Below are 24,081 nucleotides of genomic sequence, written 5' to 3' on the forward strand. Positions count from 1 at the left end.
CTCAACATCGTGATGTGCCAAGAGGTGGGTAGGGGGAAAAAGCGTGCAGAGAACTTCCCGTTCAATCTTCGCATAAGATGGGAGGGGCACATCTTTCTCCCATTTTATAAAGAAACGCCGGCAGGGTTGTGCTTACTCTCCCCCTTACCCGGGTCGGTGATGAGAATCACGCACAATTATCATTCAGGATGGGACAAAACAAGGATCAAGATCCTCAATCACAACATGGGGCACCTGGGTGGCTCAGTCAGTTAAGCATCCAGCTCTTGGTTACAGTTCAGGTCATGATGTCACGGTTCGTGGGTTCAAGCCCCATGTCAGGCTCTGTGCTAATGGTGCGGGGCCTGCTTGGAGAATCTCTCTCTCTCTCTCTCTCTCTCTCTCTCTCTCTCTCTTTCTCTCTCTCTCTCAAAACAAATAAAATAAACTTAAAAAAAAAGATGCTCAATCACGTCTAATAAGGTAAGGGTAGACTGAAATAAGTTTTAAGATGCAGAAGTGGGAAATGTGGTCTTTTCCTACCCCAAATCCATCCCTCCCTCCTTCCTTTGGTCAAAGCACAATGGTTTCCATCTAAGACAGTCTCATGTCCATTTTCAGTCCACAGAGTTGGTATGAATCTCATCCCCTCACCCACCAACTTCTGGGACCCACGCCTGGGCAATCTATCCCTGTGATCACAACGACTAGTTCAGGGATAAACATTAGGTCAAGTCAGCCTACTGGAAATCAGATCTGGGATTTGTGCTCCAGCCATTAGGAAAGAAGTCTCTATTTCTGCTGGGGCTGCCAGCTTAGAACCATCATACCTCCCATAAGGACAAAGTCTGCCTGAGAACGAAGCCAACACTTAAGAAAACAGAGCCAAGATGGGAATGCAAGCTGGTGCAGCCACTCTGGAAAACAGTATGGAGGTTCCTCAAAAAACTAAAAATAGAACTACCCTACGACCAGCAATTGCACTACTAGGCATTTATCCACAGGATACAGGTGTGCTGTTTCTCGAAGGGACACATGCTCCCCCATGTTTATAGCAGCACTATCGACAATAGCCAAAGTATGGAAAGAGCCCAAATGTCCATCGATGGATGAATGGATAAAGAAGATGTGGTATATACATACAATGGAGTATCACTCGGCAATCAAAAAGAATGAAATCTTGCCATTTGCAACTGCATGGATGGAACTGGAGGGTATTATGCTAAGTGAAATTAGTCAGAGAAAGACAAAACTCATATGCCTTCACTCATATGAGGACTTTAAGAGAAAAAAACAGATGAACATAAGGGAAGGGAAATAAAAATAATATAAAAACAGGGAGGCGGACAAAACAGAAGAGACTCATAAATATGGAGAACAGGGTAACTGGAGGGGTTGTGGGAGGGAGGATGGGCTAAATGGGTAAGAGGCACTAAGGAATCTACTCCTGAAATCATTGTTGCACTATATGCTAACTAATTTGGATGTAAATTTTAAAAAATAAAAAAATAAAACTACGAAAAAAAAAAAAAAAAACAGAGCCAAGAGATACAAAAAAAAGAGGCCAAGTCTCATGCCAGTGTTGGTCTCCTGGACTGAGCTGCACTAGAAGTCAGCTCAACCCCTTTTTTACCTAAATCAATTTTACCTGAAATGCAAGAAGTTCTCATTTTTACACTGAATAGCACTCAAATTCTGCCACTAGGGGAGGGGCCTGGGGCAAATGTCCCTTCTCAGTCTCTCAGTTGCCTTCTGCGTGTGGAGGCTTTGCCAACTGATGCCAAAAGACCCTTCTGCCCCTAAAATGTTGTGATTCTATAATCTAATCTTGGTCCTCAAAGCTACTTATGGGTCTAGGACCTAACTCACATTAACCTAACCCCATTTCCAGCACTTAACATACTGGCAACTCCTTCCACACCAGGTTTGCCACAAGGCCCACATCCTTCCACAAGCCAGGTCTGCTTTTCTACTCATCCCAAGCATGCCATAGAAAGCCCAAGGCCAGGTCAAGGTCAGCTCTGGATCTGTCCACTCACAATCACAAGTACAACCCATGGTCCGCGTTCAGCAAGTGGGACCGGCCATGCTGCCAGGTGTATTTAGTCAAGTCTCAACTGGTCTGAGGATGACTGATCCCGTGTGCATGGCAGGGAATTTGGCTTCCAGCCTTTGTGATTCCAGCCTTTGTGAGACGTTTCTCAGTCTCCCACTTTGTTAGCTGCTGTAATAAGTATACCCTGGTTGTGGGGGGAGTATAAACTGAAATGTGTTTGAGATCAGGAGATTATCCATCTCACCTCCCTGTGCCCAGGGAGAGCCCAGGGCAGGTTACTGGTGGGATCTTTCTAGAGATTATGCCGAAGTATTCCCTTACACAGTCTCTGAAACCAATTGGGTGGGGATGGGCCTGCGGCTCCCCATCTTCGTGGCGGCTGCGATCAGTAAGGCGAATTGCCGGTATCAGTATTGTCAGGGTTGTAATTTGAGAATTATATTACCCGGGAAGAGGGCGAGAGCAGGGGCTCTTCCACTTCCCAGGACACCTGGAGGCGCCTGGAGGGGCCAACTTCCTGCAACAGCCTAGGCCTTCCCGCTGGGCCAGGGGGAAAGGTGGGACACGGCCACCGCCCCTCCGACCCAGCGATGCCGCTCCGCGGACACGCTCATCCGGGAACCGGGACCAGGCTGCCCGAGGGTGCCCGCAGCCCTCCTGAAACGAAACGGAACTTGCCCGGTTGCATGGCTCCCTCCCCCTGCTCCCGCTTGGGGGTCTCCCGAAAGCCAGGGCCCTCGCCGGACTGTGATGGGCCGCCTGCCGTTTCTCACCCTCTAGTTCCAGCCCTCCGGGGTGCCACATGCGCGCCCGGCGCCCGGAATCACGCGCTGCCCAGACGCCGGCTCCCCGGCAGAGTCCCTCACCTTACTCGCGGTACCTTTCTGGAGGCTGCCATTCGGCGGTGACGTGCCCCGGCCCACGTCAGGGGAGCGCAGACCAGCTGATCACCCTGGGAAGAGCAGGAAGGAGCGAGGCAGGCGCGCAGGCTGCAAGCGCGCGAGCCGAGGGGCCACGCCCCCTTCTGTGGCGTGCGTTCGCGCCGCGGCCCCGCCCGCCCGAGGGCCCCGCCCACAAGCCCGCCGCTCCAAGGCTTGCTGTCAGGGAGGCGGGAAGCAGGAAGTGTGTCCGGGTTTCCACCCCAGCAGGCCTTGCCTCTTCCCCTGCGGCGGGTTAAGGGGTGGAGGCCGTGCCACGGAGCATCATTTCTGTTGGTTTTTCTCGCCTTTTCCCAAAGAGGAAAAAAAAAGGGGGCTTTGCAGGCTAAAGGGGCTGGGGCGCGAAGAGCTACCCTCCAGGGATGTTCCTGCCCTTAGGAGGGCAGAGAGGAGGGGAAACGAGGTCAGTTCCGATAGTACCGCTGCGGGGTCTCGCTGAGACTTTAGAGATGTCCCCCACTTCTTCGGGCAACTTCAAAATCCACCTAGCCGCTCCACCTGGAGAGCAACGGGCACCTCAAACTTAACATATCTGAACCACGCTCCCGGCCCAACTCACCAAAACAAAAACTGTGCTCCATCAGTCTTGGCCATCTCAGTGGCTACTCCATTCTTTCACATGCTCAGGACAACACCGTGGAGTCATCCCTGCCTTCTCCGTTCAAACACCACATCCAGTCAGTCAAAAAATCGTGTTGGCCTGTCTTCAAAATAACTCTCTAATCCCACCCCACCTGTCCCTGCTCCGGTCTGACGCACTTGTGTGATTGATCACACTGGCCTCCCTGCTGCCACCCAGCACCTGCACAGTCCAGCGGAAACACTGCACCCAGCGTTTCAATCCTTTGAAGTCTGAGATCGTTTTGCTACTCTGCTTAGCACTTTCTGATGGTTCCTCGTGTCACTCAAGCTAAAAGCTCTGCTTGATTTGCCCCTAACCTCACTTCCTTCTGTTCTCACCTTGCTTGCTCTGCTCCAGCTAAACTAGCCTCCTTGCTATCCTTGAAAAAGCTGGCCACACTCATGCCTTTGGCTTTGCTCTCCCTCCAAACGTTTCGGCTCTCTTCCTCACCTTTCTCTCACCTTGCCTTCAAGTCTTTGCTTAGGTAGCATCCTCTCAAAGAAACATACTCTGACCACCCTATTGAAAAATGCACTTGTTGGGATGAGCACTGGGTCTTGTATGTAAGCCAATTTGACAATAAATTATATTAAAATGTTTTTAATAAAATTAAAAATTAAAAACTAAAAGCAACCTCCCCCCCCACCACTCCTATTACTCTGCTATATTTTTTTCATAGTGCTTATCACCTTTTACTACAATAAAAATGTACTTGTGTGTATTGTCTTCTGTCCCCTCTTCTCCACACACAAAAGTGCACACACACACACAACATAGCCATCAATGCAGGGACTGTATCTGTATTGTTTAATGAATGACAATCCCTGACATGTAGTAGGTTCTCATTGTCTATTTTCTGCATGAATGAATGTCCCTAGAATGTACAGTCCTCAAGGGTAAGGGACCCTGGTGCTCAGAACAGCACCTGGCACAGGGTCAGCACTTAGGAAATATTTGCTAAGTGAAAGTGACCACGTTTTTAAAAGGTGACCTATACTGGTTGCTTTGACCTTCAGGGAAGACCTAATACCCCTATATCAAATAGGTTCTGCTGCCTGTAAGAACTTAAAGTTCTGGTTCTTATTCAATACGCATTTAGACAAGCTAAATCAGGCCCTGTAGAAAAAGTATGAAAGAACTAAAAGATGTGGTGCCTTGAAAGGCAGCAGACAGGGGCGCCTGGGTGGCGCAGTCGGTTAAGCGTCCGACTTCAGCCAGGTCACGATCTCGCGGTCCGTGAGTTCAAGCCCCGCGTCAGGCTCTGGGCTGATGGCTCAGAGCCTGGAGCCTGTTTCCGATTCTGTGTCTCCCTCTCTCTCTGCCCCTCCCCCGTTCATGCTCTGTCTCTCTCTGTCCCAAAAATAAATAAACGTTGGAAAAAAAAATTAAAAAAAAAAAAAAGGCAGCAGACAGCTGTTCCATTTCCCCAAATTTCTAGAGCCAAAAAGAGAGAGATTGTAAATAAAATGAGAGAGATTGTAAATAAAATGACTGGTTCCAGACCACATCTGATAGATGGTGGCAAAGATCAAGTTGTAAGAGAAAAAAGGAAATGTCAGAGAGACAGATAAATGGGACATAAAAGAAACAGGTATTTCGTAATCACATCGTCTGGGAGGAGTCTGCTCAGAATTTACAGCATCTGGCTTTGGAGGAGAAAGAGAAATACTTGGTGTTCCCTGGACTGGATTTGAGTTCCGGTTTGCTGGAGAAAAAGGCACCCCTCCCCCTTTGAAACTTCTGGGACAAACTCCGAGAGAGGTCGTTGAGTTGAATCATCACAAAAGGTGAGAACACTGAGGTCACAGCAGGTTCTTCTGACTCTTCAGTCCCCACATGTTTGAAGAGATGGACGAGTCCCTAACATTTACTGAGTGCTTTGAGCCTGGCCCACAACAACCCAACGAGTAAAGGACTGTTATCCTCATTTTACTGGTTAAGTCTAGTAGAGGTTTGCAGAGGTTAAGTCACTTGCCCAAGTGACTAGTCAGTGGTGGGGCTCTGTGGTATACATTCAGGCAGCAGGATGGATTCCTAGCCCCCCAAACACTTTCATGAAGGGACACTAGAGGTCACCTCATCCAACCTCCTAACCCATACACTGGAAAGAAAGAGGCAGCCAGATTCATCCTTCAAACTCAGACTAGAAGGGTCTTAGATGAGGCCAGAAACATCAAGTGTGGGAAAACCTATTATACGTTGAACTAACCACCCCCCCCCCGCCACGCACACAATTCACATGTTGAAGTCCCGACCCTCCAGTACCTCAAAATGCGATGGTATCTGGAAATAGAATCATTGCAGATATAATTATTAAGATGAGGTCATACTGAAGTGCTGGATCCCTAATCTAATATGACATATCCTTACACAAAGGGGATATTTGGACACAGAACACAAAGTGAAAATGAAGGCAGAGATCAGGGTGGTGCATCTCCATACAAGCCAAAGATTGCCCGCAAACCACCAGGAGCTAGGAGAGAGTCAAGGAACGGATTCTCTTTCACGACACTCAGAAGAGACCAACCCTGCTTTGATCTTTAAGTTCCAGCCTCCGCAACTGTGAGAACACAACGTTCTGTTTGAGGCATCCAGTCTGTGGTACTTTGTGACAAAAGCCCCAGGAAACAATACAGGTGAGTTCTAAATGTTAAGGTGTATGAATTATGGGACTGTTCTTTTGGCCACATATTATTCATCCATTCTCTTCTGGTAACCACCCTTCTCCTTCCTTCTGAAGACGCATCCTTTCTTCCTTCCCTTGCTCCCTCACTCTCAGTCTATGTTATTCTAGTGAAACACTTGGGATTCCAAGAGTCTTTCATGACCTAGGCATCAGCTGTAGTCAAGGACCAGCGGTTGCTATGGGACTAGGGCAACGAGAGTTTCATGGTGAGCACTGGAACAGAGCTTTGTTTCCTTCCGCCAATCAAGAATTTGGATGCATGTTCTCTGGAGATGCTGCCTCTATGTGCAACACGTGAGTAGCACCAAAGCAGCCAAAGGCAGAGCAGAGAGCGAAGAAAAGAAGCAGAAACTTCATAGTCGTCTCTGAGCCCTGAATCCCGCCATGCCCAAAACCAAATCTCCCACTGGGCTTTTCACATGTCAGCCTAAACATTTCCCTTTGTGTTTAAGTCAGTTTGACACGGATTTACTGTTCACTTGGCATCGAAAAACTCCTCACTGAATCATTTCAGTTATATTCCAACTGTACAACTGAATCTTATTTTATGCATGACATAGATGTAATTTTATTAATATTGATAATTAATCATGAACTAAGAAATAGAAAAAGTAGATTACAAAACAATGTAATATCCCATTTTATAAGTCTATATATACATCTATCTCTTCTAATGTAGATACATTTTTTAGAATAAGGAAAATGATTTACAAAATGCTAACAATCTTTATCTTGAGGTGGCAGAATTTGGAGTGATCTTAATTTTGCTCTGCTTCTTTGTTTTAAGATTGGTTTTGTTATTTAAAAAAAAAAAAACCCTCAAAATACTACTCATTTCTCTGACCCTTTCTCCTTTAAAGATAAATGAAGGACCTGTTCTATTCTCCAAATCTGAGCACATCAGGCAGAGTAGCCCTCCAGTATTCAACTTAATAACTGGTTGATTGGGGCGCCTGGGTGGCGCAGTCGGTTAAGCGTCCGACTTCAGCCAGGTCATGATCTCGCGGTCCGTGAGTTCGAGCCCCGCGTCGGGCTCTGGGCTGATGGCTCAGAGCCTGGAGCCTGTTTCCGATTCTGTGTCTCCCTCTCTCTCTGCCCCTCCCCCGTTCATGCTCTGTCTCTCTCTGTCCCAAAAATAAATAAACGTTGAAAAAAAAAATTAAAAAAAATAAATAAATAACTGGTTGATGGCCTGACCATAGATGGGGGAAAGCAGGCAACATCCCTTTTGATAAAATCCCAGATAAAAGGACTGAAAAACTAAAAATTCTTGTGGGATATCAAACAAAATTACAACTTCAGAGGAGAGGTTTAACCTTTTCAAACATTTCAATTTGTACTAATAAAATTGATAGTTACAGAACCAGTGATGAGTGAGGCTCTCATAAATTGTTACAATATGGCCTTATTTTTTTTTTTTTTTGTAAAGTTAACCAAAAGATAGGCTTGTGGTTACACCCCAGAAAGGAATGGGGGAGGAAAAGCCAACTTTGGGAATTGTAGCGTCTGCCAAAACAATGTACTATAAATTAAGGGTGGGAGAATGCATTTGGCTCAGCTCAGAATCCACTCACCCTTTGTATTCAGTGAAAACTGAACTCAGACCTTTTGATATCTGAGTTCTATTTACTCTTGGCAAAGTTCAGTTCTTCAGTTCAAATAAAAAAAATCTTTTTTAACTTAAATACACCCCAAGGATTTCTTGGACATCAAATGATTCTTGCACAAACAACATAATGATGAGCTAAGTGTAAATGAATCAGGAACATACAGAGTAAGTGACTGAAACATGCAGAACTTCCCATGATATAGCACAAGAGGCTCAGGAAAGCACTATGTCTGTCTCTTCCTTTAAGGAGGATTTCTTTTTACCATATTTTATCCTTTCCTTGAGAAGTCTTTGTAAAATGTGGGAAAGGGATGAGAGTATATCCAGCTGTTCCTGATGTTGACTTTTCACAATCCCTTCCTGGCTGTGCCTTGAAAGCTGGGCTTTGGATAGAAACAGCATGGCCGAGAGGTAAAGGTCAAGAGACAAGCTCTGGCCCTGGGTCTGCCACTAAATAGGCGTGTGACTTTAGAACTGGCAGGTCACCCCCCTCTCCAATTTCCTAGGAATTTTGTATTTGACCAGCTCCTTCCAGACCTGCTGTGCATTTGATCAAGTTCTAATCAAAAGGCTCAAAGTTGACAGCTTGGCAGATATGTTTTGTGCGGCTCTGACTATATCCCTTTTTCATAACAGTTTTATTGAGATATAATTCACTTTCCATACTTTTCGTACAACTTACCTGCTTAAAGTATGCAACTCAATGGTTTTTAGTATATTCAATTTTAGAACGTTTTCATCACCCTGAAAAGAAACCTGCATCCTTTAGCATTTACTTCCTATTTCTCTCCATCCTTTCTAACTCTAGGCAACCACTCATCTACTTTCTATAGATTTGCCTCTTCTTGAGGTGTCACATAAATGGAATTTTTTTCAATGTTTTTATTTATTTTTGAAAGAGAGAGAGAGACAGAGCATGAGCGGGGAAGGGGTAGAGAGAGAGGGAGACACAGAATCCAAAGCGGGCTCCAGGCTCTGATCTGTCAGCACAGAGCCCAGTGCGGGGCTTGAACTCATGAACCATGAGATCATGACCTGACCTGAAATCGGACACTTAACTGACTGAGACACAGAATCTGAAGCAGACTCTGTGCTATCAGCAGAGAGCCCAATGCGGGGCTCAAACTTAGAACTTCGTCTAACAAAGTCAGACGCTTAACCAACCAAGCCACCCAGGTGCCCCACATAAATGGAATCTTACAGTATATGGTCTTTTGTAACTGGCCTCTTTCATTTAGCATAATTTTTTTCAGGGTTTATCCGTGTTGTAATAATTCCTTTTTTTTTTCCAGATAATATTCCATGTAATGTTTTTCCATTCATCAGCTGATGGACATTTGGGTTGTTCCCACTTTCTTTGGATATTGTGAATAATGCTTCTACGAACATTCATGGACAAGTTTTTGTGTGGACATGCTTCCATTTCTCTTGAGTATATATGTAGGCATAGAAGTGTTGAGTCATATGGTCACTCTATGTTTCACCTTTTGAGGAAGTGCTAACCTGTTTTCCAAAGTGGCTCCACCATTACACATTCCCACCAGCAATGTGCGATGGTTCTAATTTCTCCACAACCCAATCAACACTTGCTATTATCTTTCTTCTTTATTTTAGCCATCTTAGTAGGTAAAAAATAGCGTCTCGTGGTTTTGATTTGCATTTCCTGACAGCTAATCATGTTGAGCTTCTTTTCGCCTGCTGATTGGCCATTTACATATGTCCATTGGAGAAATAGCTATTTAGATTCTTTGCCCATTTTAAAATTGGATTGTTTTTCTCCGTATTGAGTTGTAAGCGTTCTTTATATATTCTAGATGCAACTCCCTCATCAGATATGTGATTTGCAAATATTTTCTCCCTTTCTGTGGGTGGTTGCATTTTTAAATTCTAATTACACAGCAACATTTAAAAAAGGAAAGGCTTACTATTTAAAAATCCCTATCTTCAGCTCCTTTCGGAAAATCTGAAGATTGGTCTGGCAACACTGGCCCTTCCTTCTATGCAGCAACAAGCAGCATGAATAAAGCAGGGGTTTCTCCCTTAAGACGGGACAGGGAGCCCTCCCTTGGACCATGTAGCCTCTTCTATGTTACCGTCCAGGTCCCTATAGACATCCCAATGTGTGACTTCTAGAGAATTTGACAGAGCATGGCCAGGATTTCAACTGCACTGAAATTGTCCTTGCAGTCGAGTTAAGTCAACTATACCTCGCCAGATGTTTCGCCTTTGGCACTAAAACACAGAATGCCCCAAACTTTGCACCTACTAACAAGTTCTTCACCCTTCCTGTTCAGTGATTTGGCTTTTGCAAGGCCCGGGGCAACTCACTGGGGCTTGGCAAGGTGTCCAGAATTTCGGCAGCCCAGGTGGTAGTGATGTCATGAGTGTCCCTTGCCATAACACTTCCTCATTATTAACTCACACGTGCCCAACTCAAACAAATGGAATTTAAAAACAGAGTAATGGTCTGCCTGAACTTCAAAACCCTGCATAAAAAAAAAATAAATAAATAAAATAAAAAAATCAGAAAAACAATTGCACGCTTAGGACCATAGCCGAGAATAAAAAACCACAATTTCTGATTATTGAACATCCCTTCCTCTAATTATGATTTGCCTGCTAAAAGCAGCCCCTTCTCAGAGTAAAATGAGCATTTCTAAAAATATGTATTAGTGGGGTGCCTAGGTGCTCAGTCGGTTGAGTATCTGATTCTTAATTTCAGCTCAGGTCATGACCCCAGGGTTGTGGGATCAAGCCCCTCATCAGGCTCCATGCTGAGCTTGAGATTCTCAGTCTCTCTCTCTCTCTCTCTCTCTCTCTTTCCCTCTGCCCCTCTCCCCCGCTCTCTCTCAAAAAAAGAAAAAGAAAAAAAAAATAGTTGCCAACACATAAAAATGAAGAGATCCCACCGCAAGAAAAAAAATCTATTAGATTGGGCCTGTGGTTCCTGCTAGAATTTTGCAACAGACATAGTGAAGCTGATCAGTGGGGCCCAGTGCCCAGCCAGTGGGCCTCATGCATCATGCTACCTGCCTTGTTCCTGAAAGTATTGAGTTGAGGACTCTTAATACAGGTAATTGAGACATATGTGAGGCGTTAGTACATTTGCTGCCTGTGGGAGGGCTCTTGGTAGTTTCACCATAAACATCTTTGCTGGAAGCATTTTGGCCACATTAACTAATTGGCCATAAGACAATGTTGCTATAAAAGATAAAATGATGGGCGCCTGGGTGGCTCAGTCAGTTGAGCATCTGACTCTTGGTTTCAGCTCAGGTCAAGGTCTCATAGTTTCATGAGTTCAAGTCTGATGTCGGGCTCTGTGCTAACCATGTGGAGCCTGCTTGGAATTCTCCATCTCTTTCTCTACCCCTCTCCCACTCATGCTCTGTGTCTCTCTCAAAGTAAATAAAAGAGATAAAATCACACAAAAAAATAAACAGGGACATTCGTTAAAAAGGGCATAATGAAACATGAAAAATGAATAACCAAATTTAAAAGACCATTACAAAATGCCAAATATTTGAATATATTCAAAACGTATAGTGTAGATTATGGCAATACTGTACAAATAACTGACTTTATTTTGCAGACTGTACCTAAGCACTTGTCTTCAAAATCTTTTGTTTATAGTACTATATAGTTTTTTTTTTTTACTCGTTCGTCTTTTCATTCAGCATCACACTTTTTCTTTTCTTTTTTTTTTTTAATTTTTTTTTTAACATTTATTTATTTTTGAGACAGAGAGGGACAGAGCATGAACGGGGGAGGGGCAGAGAGAGAGGGAGACACAGAATCTGAAGCAGGCTCCAGGCTCTGAGCTGTCAGCACAGAGCCCGACGCGGGGCTCAAACTCACGGACCGCGAGATCACGACCTGAGTCGAAGTCAGACGCTTAACCGACTGAGCCACCCAGGCGCCCCACACTTTTTCTTTTCTGCTAAAACGTCTTCCTTCATTAAGAGGGGTAGCCATTTCAGAATCCAAGGATGGATACCTGTTACTGAGCTTTGTGTTGCATTGTGAAAGCCTTCCATACCGGTGTTTGCTTTTGGCATATTGTCACATGTCTGTTGATAGACATTCCAAAGTTCTATGGGAAATGTGGGTTCAAAAGTGTGCCACTGTATAGACCACTAGGAGGGCTCAGATTTCTATAACAAAAGAAATGGGAGTCTACGTCAATGGAGAAATGAAACTAAATTGCCAGCCGATTAGTTTTTTTTCTTTTATGGCGCAACTGCCTTGTGGCCAATTACTTGCGCGGCAAAAATGCCTGTGGCAAAGGTGTCTGTGGCACTGAGGCTTGCAATGACAATACCAGGGCGGTAGGAGTGCTCCCAATCTCCACGACTCTTGTTAAAAGAGAGAAAGACAGACACCAGACAGACAGACCAATACTGAGGGGCAACTGAGACCTTTGCAGGCTCGGAGGGCTTATCGGGAGAGCGGATGGTCAAAATAGGAGCACCGGAGTGCTGAGAAAGGAGGAGGAGGAGGCTGTGGGGCCTCTGCAGGACCTCCTCTTGGCCCAAGTTCACAACATAAGCAGCACGTGCGGCAAGACCTCCGCAGATTTCAAAGAGAAAGAAGGACAGGGTTGCCTCAGAGCACAGGTTCCCACAGGGGAAAGGCTGGAAACAGCGTGCAGTCTGGGAGCTGGGGCCCTTCACCTGCTTGAGTGCAAGGAGCTGGGCCTTACTTGTTTCCAGAAAATGCCCTCTAGTTTGCTCTGCTGTGCAGCACGTCAATTCTTCTCATCGACTGCTAACTGGTGATTGGGAGAAAGGAGACCTGACCCTACAGGCTATCTGAAGACTAAACGAACCCAAGAAAGGCACTTTGCACCGTATCTGGAGCCCAGAAAGAACACAATAAATGTTAGCTCTGTTATTACTGGTGAACTCCCACAGTGCCTTTTAAGAATCTGATATCTATACATCTTCATAAAATCACGACTGTCAAAACTGGAGGAGTCCTTGGAGACCTTCTAGTTCACTGAATGTAGGAGAAAAGCGGTTTTTTCCTCCCAAAGAAGAGGCAACGGCCCTGACCAGTGTGTGGCCTTATCAGTCTCGGGGTTTTGTCAATGCTCTGATTGTGTAAAGCAAGGCAAGCCTGGAGATGGGAGGGTAGATTTGCCGTGGGGTAGGCCTTATTGTTATGCCGAAGAGTCACCTTTCTTGGCAGTTTTGGCTCAATACTTAAGTCCGAAGTTAGGAGGCCCCTGGGTAAGGCTCAGAGACAAATGAACTGGGAAGTCGTGGGGGAGGGTGTGATTTACATCCTTTCCCTCCCAGTCGCCAGAGTGTGCGAGGAGTGGGATGGACGGCTCTTAGGTTGGGAGTTCAGCACAGCTGTAAAAACAGCCTGTCCCCACGGGTTCCCCCAGCTCTTTGGCACAAAAAAGCTGTGGAGTGGCTTAAGGAAGTAAGAGCAAAGCAGGAACTGCTCATCAGGGGAGACAGAGTAAAACAAAACGTTTCTATTGTATGATCTCATCACCAACCAGGTCTCTCTTCTTGTCTTGGGAATTAGGTAGAATTGGAATCATGGGGGAGTTAAATAATAAAAATTTTTTAAAATGTAATAGATGAAAAAAATCTCTAAAGAAGATTTTGTGGCGTGTCATAATCACCAGTTCTCGGGGCCTATCAACTGCAGACAGGCTTTAAAAGTCTAAAAACCCTAAACTGCTGTGCTAGGCGAGACTCTGTCCCACCCTCCACCTCATCAATGCCCCTCCTTCTGGGCTCCAGCCTCCCCTTCCATTTCTTCCAAGGGAACTTCCTTTGTGCCTCAGGACCTTTGCACATTGTAAACGTCCCAAGGGGCTGCAGATTCCACGAAACAACAATTGTGCTTGGATAAGGAGGCTGGGACTGGCACGGAACTTAAAGAAAAGAGGATTCCAACTAATCTCTCAGAGAAGCAGCAGGACAAACTGGAAGGCGCCCTGGCTCTTAGAAGAACTTAGAACACTCTGCTGAGTGCTGAAATATATGACCTCAGGAATCAATGCCCCCACTGGGCCATAATTCACGGAGCTGAGCTCTTATAACTTATGCCCTTTCCTGTAAGCATATTATACTTCAATTAACACTTTGCTTAAAAGTACTTTTAGGAGAAAATACAGGAGAGACTACCTTGGGGTAAGGAAGGATCCTGGGGTAAGGAAAATTTTCTTAAATAAGACACAAAGAACACACATCATTAAGGGAAAAAACTGACTAATCAATCACATAAAATTTTTTTTAATTAAGAGGGAAGCAGAAACAATAACAGCAGTGAACTTACAGATAGCTTCAGTGTAATAAGGAATAACATCATGAATAGGTAACATTTATTTTGCCATGAACTATGCCAAGGCCTTTGCAAATATTACCCATCGTACCCTTGAAATGACCCTGTCAGATCAGCACTGTGATCATCCCCTAGTCCTCTCCTCCTGGGGATTGCCCCCACATGGCCAAGTTCATTCTAACCTCTGAACACAGTCGGACCCCCTTCCCCTCCTCTTCTCTCTAGTTCTGCTATCCTTCCAGGCCCACCTGGAACTACACCTACTGTCTGAAGTCAACCTTCACTCTAGGCCAACATTGCCCAACAGAAATTTCTGCAAAGTAAAAATAATAATTTTGCACTGTCCAATATGGTGGCCCCTAGCCACATGTGGCTACAGAGTACCTACTACGGTGAGGATGACTGAGAAGCTAAGTTCTTCATTTTATTCCATCTTAACTAATTTACACTTAAAAATCCACATGTGCCTAGTGGCCACCATAGTAGATAGCACAGCTCTGGACTATGCCGGGTCACTGTATTGCCTTGATGTTATTCCTCCTCCAAGAACTGAACACAAAGTTGGTTGGTTCCCTAAATGTTTTATTTGCAGAAGTCTTGCCTTTGGGGCCAGATCATTAGCATAAGGAGGCAGTTACAGGTAGGAAAAAGCTGCCTTTGTGGTCCTACTGTTGGTACACAGTGCTGAGCAGAGAACCGGTTGGTCTCCTGCTAAAATCAGTTGTCACGCAGAACAGGGAGAGGTAAAAATGCAAAGCCAAGAGCATGGGTGACCCAAAGTAGCTGATGCTCCACTATGGAGGGGTGGGGTGGGGTGGGGTGGGGTACCATTCCAGGGAAGAAGCTAATAGCTCCCCTGTTAGAGAAGCCAGCGCTCCGCCCGGAGCCCAGATGAGGGCAGCTTTAGCCCCAGCCAAGTACTTAAACGCCTGTGAGACCTCCTGCATTTCCTGGAAGCCTCATTTTGCACCTCAGAAGTGGCTCACACTTTCGGTAAACACCGAGGTCTGAGGCAGAGAGCAGGGATGGTTACATGGCAGCAGAGGGGAGGGAGCCCGACCAGAGTGCCCCCAGGTGCTAACTAGAGGCGATAACTGTGTCGTGTTCCTGTGAAGCTGTGAACTCTCACTCCCCTTCTCAGAAACAGGCTCATTGAGATTTGCTCTCTGAAGTGCGGACTGAACAGCAGTGGTTGAAATAGCAGGAGTCCGGCAAGGGATACCTCCATATGGGCCCCGTCACCACACCAGTCTGGGGTGTTTTCCATGGGGACAGACATGAGGAAGGGGTCAGCAGGGGCACTTCCCAAAAAGGAGAGGGGGTTCCCAGTCCCCTGACACAGGAAAGCGGAAGACATGAAAGGGCTAAGGCCTACCGAAGAATGTTTATCAGATCCCCTCAAGGCACAGACACTCCTGCAGGTCAAATGGAGATTTTGAAATAGATGAAGGTTGAATTGCAAGATACAGGTAAGTGTGAAAGCCAGAAGATTTGGGGAGCCTGGACATTATGGCAAGTAGTGTATGTTTTAGGCAGTCTGGGAGGTCCTTGAATGGAGTTTGAAGGGGCCCCAGTACCTTCCTTTAGGGGGGGAGATGGAGAGGAGTGGAGAAAACTACTATCTCCCAGGATGCCCAGGCTGCCACTGGAATTTATCTGTGGGCCAACCTGGGGAGAGGAAGAGCAGGAAGGTACCTGGGTACCTGCGGTGCCATCCGTCCCTACCTAGTCTGGGAGAAGGAAGAACTTGGGGTGTGTAGGCTGTGGCCTGCCGTCTATATTAACTCCAGCCCACACCTGCTATGCCCACACCTGTCCGCCCCGTCCAGAGAGAAAAGCATCAATAGGTTAGAGGCCTGATACAAAAAGTACTTCCTCTCTAAGACCCTATTAGGAAAAAGATAGCCTTCTCCCTCTTCCCTGAATTCTGCCCTCTCTCCCTTGACCTTCACAGACAGGGTCTGCAGGGTGAGGGACCCTGTCACTGCCACCACCGCCTCACTTCCCCTCTCTCCTCCCTGACTCTCTGTCCACAGAGGCCACCGATCACCTCCCAGCCGTCAAACTGAACACACTGCTGAGGCCTCAATTAACTTGGCCTCCCTCCTTCATGAACGGCTCTTCCTCTGGGCCTTCTTGATACGGTGCATGTCCCCTCGATTTCTCCAGCCTCCTGGGTCCCCCTTCCTGCTTTTGTACTTGCCAGGGCTCCTTCTCACTCACCCTGCGCTACTCCTGGGTGCTGGCTCTGCACTGCCCCTGGGCACTCGTCCTGAACCTACTTGCCTCCACTGTCGGTTCTTGAACTACCGTATCTATATCACCAGTCGAGACCTGACTTTCTGAGTACTGCGTCCTTATTTATTCCTAACTTTCTGCTCAACAGCATTGCCCATGTATTCTGCAGGCACTTGAAACTCAACACATCCAAAAGTAAAATGATACTCTCTGTCCTTGAAATTTGATTCTTTTGTATTGACAAATATTTAATACCATTCTATTCACGAATAGAAAGCCAGAGCCTAATGAGATGCATTTTTGCATTTATTTCCCTTCTTTCTGTTGACAGTACATGGATTTCCATTCAGGCAAGACCCCTGTCTGCCCCACCCCACCTCCAGCCCATGTGTGTCTGGGGAAGGTGGTGCCAGGCATGGTCCCTGTTTGCCAACATATCCCATCCTCCGGGCCCAAAACTTTGGTTTAGGAATAAATAGTACATGGCCCAGTTTAGGCTAGTGAGATATGAGGAGATATTCTCTAGGGAAAAAAAACTGCCCTACCCTTATAACTGTTGAACAGCAAATGTTTTTCTCCTAAATGATGTAAATAAGGAAGTGTGTACCTCCCAGAACATTCTGTAAGCCATCTTGTGATCATAAGGCAGCCAGTCTTATGGTGAAGTAGAAAGCCTAGAAGTCTGAGGAGAAAGAGAAGAAACGTCATTGGTAAACCTCAGCCTCACCTGAAGGCCACCTTACCATGGGCTTATTAAAAACTTCTTTTTAATTTTTCTGGATTTTCTGTTACTTGCAACCCAAAGTGCCCTAAGTGATACAAGTAATAAGCCCTCAATAACTATTTGTTGAATTGGACTGAAACCTAAAAAAGCATTAATTATGGGTTGACCTCCTAGCAACGTAATGCCTTGATCCAGTTAAACCACACACATCTCATTAAGAAAGCACATCGGTGGCAGAGACTACTTGTTTTAGAGGTTTCCGGAAAGAGTAGGCCTTACAAAGTGCCTCAAGTCATACCATGGAATATAGCTAGTCATGCAGTCGACACACAAACCTGGTTTTCTCTCTCTACTTCAATGTCCTTGTCTCTAAATCCAGGTCATAAAACTTGCACTTCCTTCTACTGCCCCTAGGTCACGACAAAGCTGGGAAATCAAAGGTATTAAATTTTATAAGGTCTCTTTTCCCACAGCAAGAAGTATGGATGCTATCTATATGAAGCATGCCTTAGGAATCTCTTCCTCACCTTTGGAAGGGTCTTTCGTTTCTTGGAAAACTTGTTAGAAGACCCCTTAGGTTGGCTCCTTACATTAAGAAAAACCTCGGATGAGGTATCAAAATCACAAATAAAACTTCAGCTCATTATGTCCAAAACCAACTTATCAAGCTATAAGAAAATGTGGAAAGTGAGAGAGACGAACTAGATAGAGGGTTTCCATCGTGCTTTTCTAACACACTGGTAAATCACAACCCAATTGTGATATGAGTTGTGCGTTCTTCTTAATAATGGTCTAAGTACCATGTTTACTATAGTGAACATCTGTTAGTTTCGCCCACCCAGCCTCTGTTCTCCTGGTTCCTGGTAACAGCCCCTCAATTTTCCTCTGGGGAATAACACACACCCACTCTTAGACTATTTGGTTCAGATAAGGTTGACCCTACCTCCATGGAAGATGGAGGTGGGGAGAGAAAATACAGTCCCTGCCAGTCAACGCATCCCACTGACCCAAACCCAAAGGCTGATTCAGGAACAGGAGGTAGCACTTCCAAGTCATTCCAATGAGTCTCAATCCTAGCATTTATGCTGGAACTATTGGGAAAATAAGCCTCTCTTTTCACAGAGGGTGCTAAGCTTTGAGAATACAAGACTAAGGCTGCCAGCAGTCATTTATCGCTCACGAAGAGACTCTGAAAATGTCAATGCAAAGGAAAGTAGAACCTAGAGATAGATAGCGTAAGTCCTAATGAAACCATTTGAGTCCCTGGATCCAGCCAAGGTTGAAGTTTCTGGTCCTGGATGTTCTTTCATTACACAAGTCTGTAAATTTTATCCTTTGCTTAAGTCAATTTGAGTCGAGGTTTTACTATATGTAAGGATCCTGAGTTTGTATTTTTGGAAAATAAGTTGAATGAAGTCAAGGCTACCCTCATAATAATATCTCTCTTGCTTACATTCTGATGTGCTTTCTTAAGTGAGAAAGAAAAGAGCCAACACCAGCAATGACATTTGACCCATAATTTAGGTGCCTTTGGAAGTGAGAGACCAAAAATTTGAGCCTGCCAGAGTCATATTTCTTGTTCTTGACTACGATTCACGTGAGGGCCTTCACAAGACAAAGGCTGAAAACCTCTTTACTGTGTTACTTCATAGGTTCCTTCCAGGTTGTGTAAATGACTTTTATCCTCATAGCACATTTCCATCTATAGTTTTTTGCATTTCCCAGAGCACTTTCCTGCTCAACACACAGGGACATTTGGACTTATACAACCCTACACACCCCACAGCAATTATGATACCCCTTTACAGATGAAGAACCTTTACAGATGAGAATGGTAGAGTGACCTGCCTAGCCCCAGAGCAGGAGAAACTCAGGTTTTCTCTTTCTAACCAGCAACCTTTCCTCCTCCTGTGAGAGCAAAATGAGATCATACATAGGAAAGCACTTTGGAAAGAAGGAAACTCTATCGATGCCAGATGTATTACTATAAAGCCAAACCTAAGTACAGAATGACCTTGTTATCACCCCTGGAGTGAGGATGCTTACAGATTGGGCCTGCTTAATCTCCTGGTACCCTGGGGAGAGCCTCTGCAGCTTTCTCCAGCAGGGCTAAGTCTTGCGTGTCCCTGACATCACTTTCTCCAGAGGGGACCCATCAGGAAGAAAGAGTGACCTCTCCTTCATTCCTTGAAAACATCGCCCCCCAATTATGCCCAACTCAGGCCAATCCAAACGTCAGAGGGTAATAGCGTAGATGTCAAGATTCAAAATTTATAGACAGTGTGGACATGTGTGATGGTTTGTTTGGGGAAATGGATCCGTGATGTGCAAGATATACGGCACCAGATAAAACATCCTGACAATATTACACGCTTGGGGATGGGGGTGCGCGAGCATATTATTTTGAAAGCACGCTGTTATGACATTTAAAAAATTCCGGAGTGAATGCTGAGCAGATCTAGAGGCTAATGCGATGTGGGGACATGCAGCTGTGCAGAAACATGAAGAACGATCCGTTTTGCATCACAAAGTGCATTTTTCATTTTCCTCTCTCTCCAATCATGGAGTTCAGAGAATTTTAAACGAGTGTGATTGGGATAGATCTAAAATGTGTAATGTAAAAGTGATAATAAAGACTCAGTTTTGAAAGGCTGCATATACAAATACTCTAAAATTAAGACTGTGTTCAAAATTGCAAAGGTTTTAACCTGAAAGCCAGTGAATTAGAAACACTGCTTATTCTCTTGCCAGCTGGGCAACATAAAAGGCTGCCATCCTTTGTTAGGAGGAGCCTTGGATCATGAGGTTTGTTTACTTTTTACTTACAAGAGGTCTCGCCAAGTGCAACTCTCCCGTAAAAAACTTCCTTCTACTTAGATGCACTAAATGTTTTAGAGGGCTTGTTATGTGTAGGCTTTCACACATCTGCTATTTTAAACTTCACAACAGGCAAATAATACCACCCTCATTTTACAGAGGAGAAAATGGAGGCTTAGGGAATTTGAGTAACATGCCCAAGGTTAGATGAGCAGAGGATGCAAGGCCAAAAGCCATAGGCAGGGCTTCTAACCCCTCACACACAACCACCTCAACCCAAAAGAGAGCACATGCATGCATCCATTCATCTCCAGGCATGTGCAGGCCCTGAGCTAGGCACTGGGACGATGGGGACAGGAAGATGCCAGAACTGAGATTTCAGAGGGGCAGACAGCAGCAAAAGGTACAGGGCCCAAATTTCCAAGCTGATTCCAGCAGGCTTCAGTATCTGGAGATTCGCATGGTAGTAAGACGTGGGAGGTAGGTGTGGGGGTGTTCCTCCTACCAACTGACTCACCTTCTCTCACTGAGCTCAGAGCCCTGAGAGACAGCATCTGGTTAGGTCGCTTGATCACTATTAACCCACTTGTGCAAAACTTTTATATATTAGGCTATCTTATAGCCTGTGGGCTAGCCAGTGGACTGGCTGCCTTTAGGACAAGTGCTCACCCCTGATCCAATCAGCTCTGGCTTGGGGTGGGGGGTGGGGTGGGATGGGGGTGGAATCCTATGGCATAGGACCACCTATGTATGCTTAAGGAAGAGCTTAAGACCGTTTCTTCTATAAGGAACTGTAGGTGTGAGATTGCCAAATAAAATATAAGACACACACCTAGATTTGAAGTTTAGATAAACTATGGATAAATCTGTAGTGTCAGTAAGTCCCAAATATTGCATGGGACTTGCAGATAGTATTTATTGTTTATCTGATGTTTATATTTTAACAGGGTACCCTGTATTCTTATTTGTAAATCTGGCAACACAGTGTGGAGTTAGAGGGAGTTGAGGATGCCTCTCTAAGGCTTGGTCAGTTCAAAAGAGAGAGGAAGTAAAAGAGCTAAGGTCACAGACTCCAAGAAAGACATCAAGACTAAATTGAAGATCAGGAAGCAGAAAGAAATTGAAGATCAAGATGTAGAAAGTTATTGTCTTCAGCTGGCTTCTAGGTGACCTCCTTGGGCAATGTCAAGAAGGGGACACTGGAAGACAGGCAGGCAGCAGGGTTTTGCTTCCGGGTGATCAGCTTATTTAGACAAAGGAACCAACCAGGGCCCACCAATAAGAGGGGGATATTGTCCTTCAGGGATATTGTCCAGTTCCAAGGACAACTAGGCTTACAAGATCTAGGCAGCATGCAGAACCCCAGCACAGAGAGTATAGATCAAAAAACTTAAGCAAATACCCCAGTGGTTCCAATTAGGCATAGGTAGTGCTGGGCCACAGTTCAGGGAGCAAGTGAGCCCCTGAAATTAGAATACTGGACCCTGAAGAGTACAACTAATTTGAAGCCCTGCTTCTTCAGACTAGAGACTTCAACCAACCATCTGCCAAGATAACAGGGGGCTCAGAAACCAAAGAAGTTATAGCTACTGGTAAGTGGGCAATGGAGGGCTGACCCAGGCTGCTGTCATTCATCCAACTTTCCCTTTCTGGGAGTCTGACCAGGCTGGACTTCCCAGGGCTAGGCCTGAGCATGGAACTGAGAGCAACAAAATCTTAGATCTGAATGAGTGGGGAGCAAGAACCACATACAAAACCACAGGTCAGCTAAGAAGATCTGTCAAGATGGCAGGAACAGTCAGAGAGGAAATGAGACCCTCTGAGATAAATGTCCTCAGGACCTGCATCAAACCTGTGGGCCAGGAGTTAGGAGTGAAGGTCATTGTCTGGTTTGGACTTTGGTTTGGCTTTTGATCTTTTTGGAACACAATCCACACTTTATATACTGATCTCTATGCTGGGTATAGAGCCTGCTTGAGATTCTCTCTCTCTCTCTCTCTCTCTCTCTCTCTCTCTCTCTCTCTCTCCCTCTCTCCCCCCCCTCAAAAAAAAAAAAAAAGACATCTCCTTATTAGTATTTCCAGAGTGCCAGATTGTTCATCTGTCCATCTCCAAGAGCTTTTGTCTGGTTCCTGTTACAAGAAAAGAGGAAGGAGAAAAAGAGAGAGAGAAGAGTGGAAACTAAGGAGATAAGTTCAGAGTGGGTGAAGCGAACTGGTGGGTGACTTAAAAATGGCAACACCTACATTCCTTTTAAAGTTTGCACAACCATGGTTGTGAGCTCTTCCTCCATTTCTTCCTTGTCATCCCCGGTACAAACTTTCATGCCCATAAATAATTGGTGTGAGGGGTGTGTGTGATGTGTATGTGTGTGTGAGTCAGAAAAGGGTCTGAGTTTCATGTCTGGTCACTGTGGAACAGAACAGAGACCACATGAGCTGAGGAACTCAAGAAGGAAAGGAATCCATAAGATCCATTGGGAATTCAGAGACATTGTGGAAAAGGCTTTGGATACCCACAGAAGGAGGAATTGAGAGTTTATTCTAGTTTCATCTAGAACTCAAGGAAAAACGAAATGCCAGTTAACATCTGGGATACATACGGCAGAGCAATGACAACCAGAATTAAGTGAGAGAGAAAGGGTTAAGCAGACAGAGAGAAAGAGAGAGAGAGAGAGACCATGTTCCTTCTTGTATTAATTAAGTAGGCTAAGCTGCGGTAACAAGTACACTTATAATTGTTCAAAAACAATAGTTTATTTTTTACTTACTCAACAGTTTGAAGACAGCTCTTTTCCATGTGATGATTCAGAAACTCAGGCGCCTTCCAGCTTGTGGCTGTACTATCCCCAAGGGTCTAGGACCTCATCATTATGTATGTCCAGCCAAAAGAAGGGGGAGGAAGTAAGGTGGGGACACACAACCTTCTTGACCTGGAAATGGCCTGTATCACTTCCACTCACATTCTGTTGGCTAGAACTCGCTCATATAGACACATCCAACTGCACATGTAGCCTGGGAATTGTGGCCTAGCTGTGCATTCAAGAAGAAGAGGAACCGGATTTCTAGTAAATAGCTGTCAATCTATCAGTCTTCCCTTCCAGACACAACTGTCCATTTGCACCCTTCATCCCGCACAGAGAGCCTACACCCACGTCCTCCTTAAGGAAAATAACCCAGAGCTCCGTTCAGTCTCTACAACCACTTGAAATTCTGGGACTCTGGAGAACACCACGTCTCCTCAATCAGATCTACATGTGGCTCCTGATGGTCCAACAATTATTAACTAAAAGACCCAGTTATTTGCTCCTCCAATCCACATCTGCTATGCCATGGAGGAACAGGGACTTGAGAACTGCAATAAAACTCTCATTCAGAAAAAGGGAGAATGGGAAAGAGTCCTTGGTTAATAGCACAATGGAATCTTGCTAGGTGGGCAGTGTGAAGGCCCTTTGCCAGGTAAGAGGGGATAAACGCCTTGCTTAGTCCTTTAATCTGCTCTCTGGGAGGGTTTCATTATCTATTTTTCTCTAAGGCCCCTTGCTCCATCCTTTTGGATATCCTTCCTTGTCCATTATCCTTTTGGGCCACTTCCGAAGTATACTCCTGAAAGACTGTGCAGCCTTCCTAGCCCACTTTCTTCTCAGGCAAATCTAGGAACAAAGGGCAAGCTTTACCAACCAAAGATGATTTCATCCCAGCTTGTGACTCCTTAGTAATACAATTCCCTACAAAACTTAGTAATCTTCTGATTTATTTGCTTCCAGTGGATTCCAAGTGCCAGTAACCACACCCCAAATTTTTTCCTGGACATAATTCTGAAGCCTAAATTATTTTTTTCCTCCTGTCCATAGCTTTCTCTCAACTTAATGGCAGCTACCTTGAGGTCATCTGAATGATAGACTCGGGTGGAAAGGCTACACCCTTAATCTGAGTTTTGCTACAGGGGCTGAGCTGCTATATTTAACGGAGAACTCTTTTTTTTTTTTAACTTTTTTTTTCAAGCTTATTTATTTTTGAGAGAGAGAGAGAGAGAGAGAGAGGGAAGGAAGGAGGGAGGGAGGGAGAGAGAGAATCCCAAGCAGTCTCCACGCCACAGTACCAGCCCGACAT

The 24,081-nt window shown here is 45.3% G+C and overlaps 1 protein-coding gene and 1 long non-coding RNA gene across 6 annotated transcripts in view; one reads left to right on the forward strand and one right to left on the reverse strand.

Annotated features, from left to right (window-relative positions):
- XPNPEP1 (X-prolyl aminopeptidase 1) overlaps nt 1-3,056 on the reverse strand; it is a 58,457-nt gene extending 55,401 nt beyond the window's left edge. The window contains exon 1 of one of the 5 annotated variants that reach the window (XM_045438839.1): nt 2,902-3,056. In XM_045438839.1, the coding sequence (XP_045294795.1) occupies nt 2,902-2,933 (32 nt within the window). In that variant the 5' untranslated portion in view covers nt 2,934-3,056. Of the gene's footprint in view, nt 1-2,808; nt 2,831-2,901 lie in introns of those variants that run through there. The other 4 variants (XM_045438842.1, XM_045438840.1, XM_045438841.1 and 1 more) reach the window with 4 other exon arrangements.
- A 1,964-nt stretch (nt 3,057-5,020) lies between these two features.
- Nucleotides 5,021-23,793, forward strand: LOC123577527. The gene is made up of 5 exons (XR_006701896.1): nt 5,021-5,502; nt 5,972-6,231; nt 21,492-21,561; nt 22,747-22,843; nt 23,060-23,793. It is a non-coding gene; the product is annotated as an uncharacterized LOC123577527 (long non-coding RNA).
- The last annotated feature ends 288 nt before the right edge of the window (nt 23,794-24,081 follow it).

The sequence above is a fragment of the Leopardus geoffroyi genome, chromosome D2 (assembly GCF_018350155.1).
Source record: "Leopardus geoffroyi isolate Oge1 chromosome D2, O.geoffroyi_Oge1_pat1.0, whole genome shotgun sequence".
NCBI lineage: Eukaryota > Metazoa > Chordata > Mammalia > Carnivora > Felidae > Leopardus > Leopardus geoffroyi.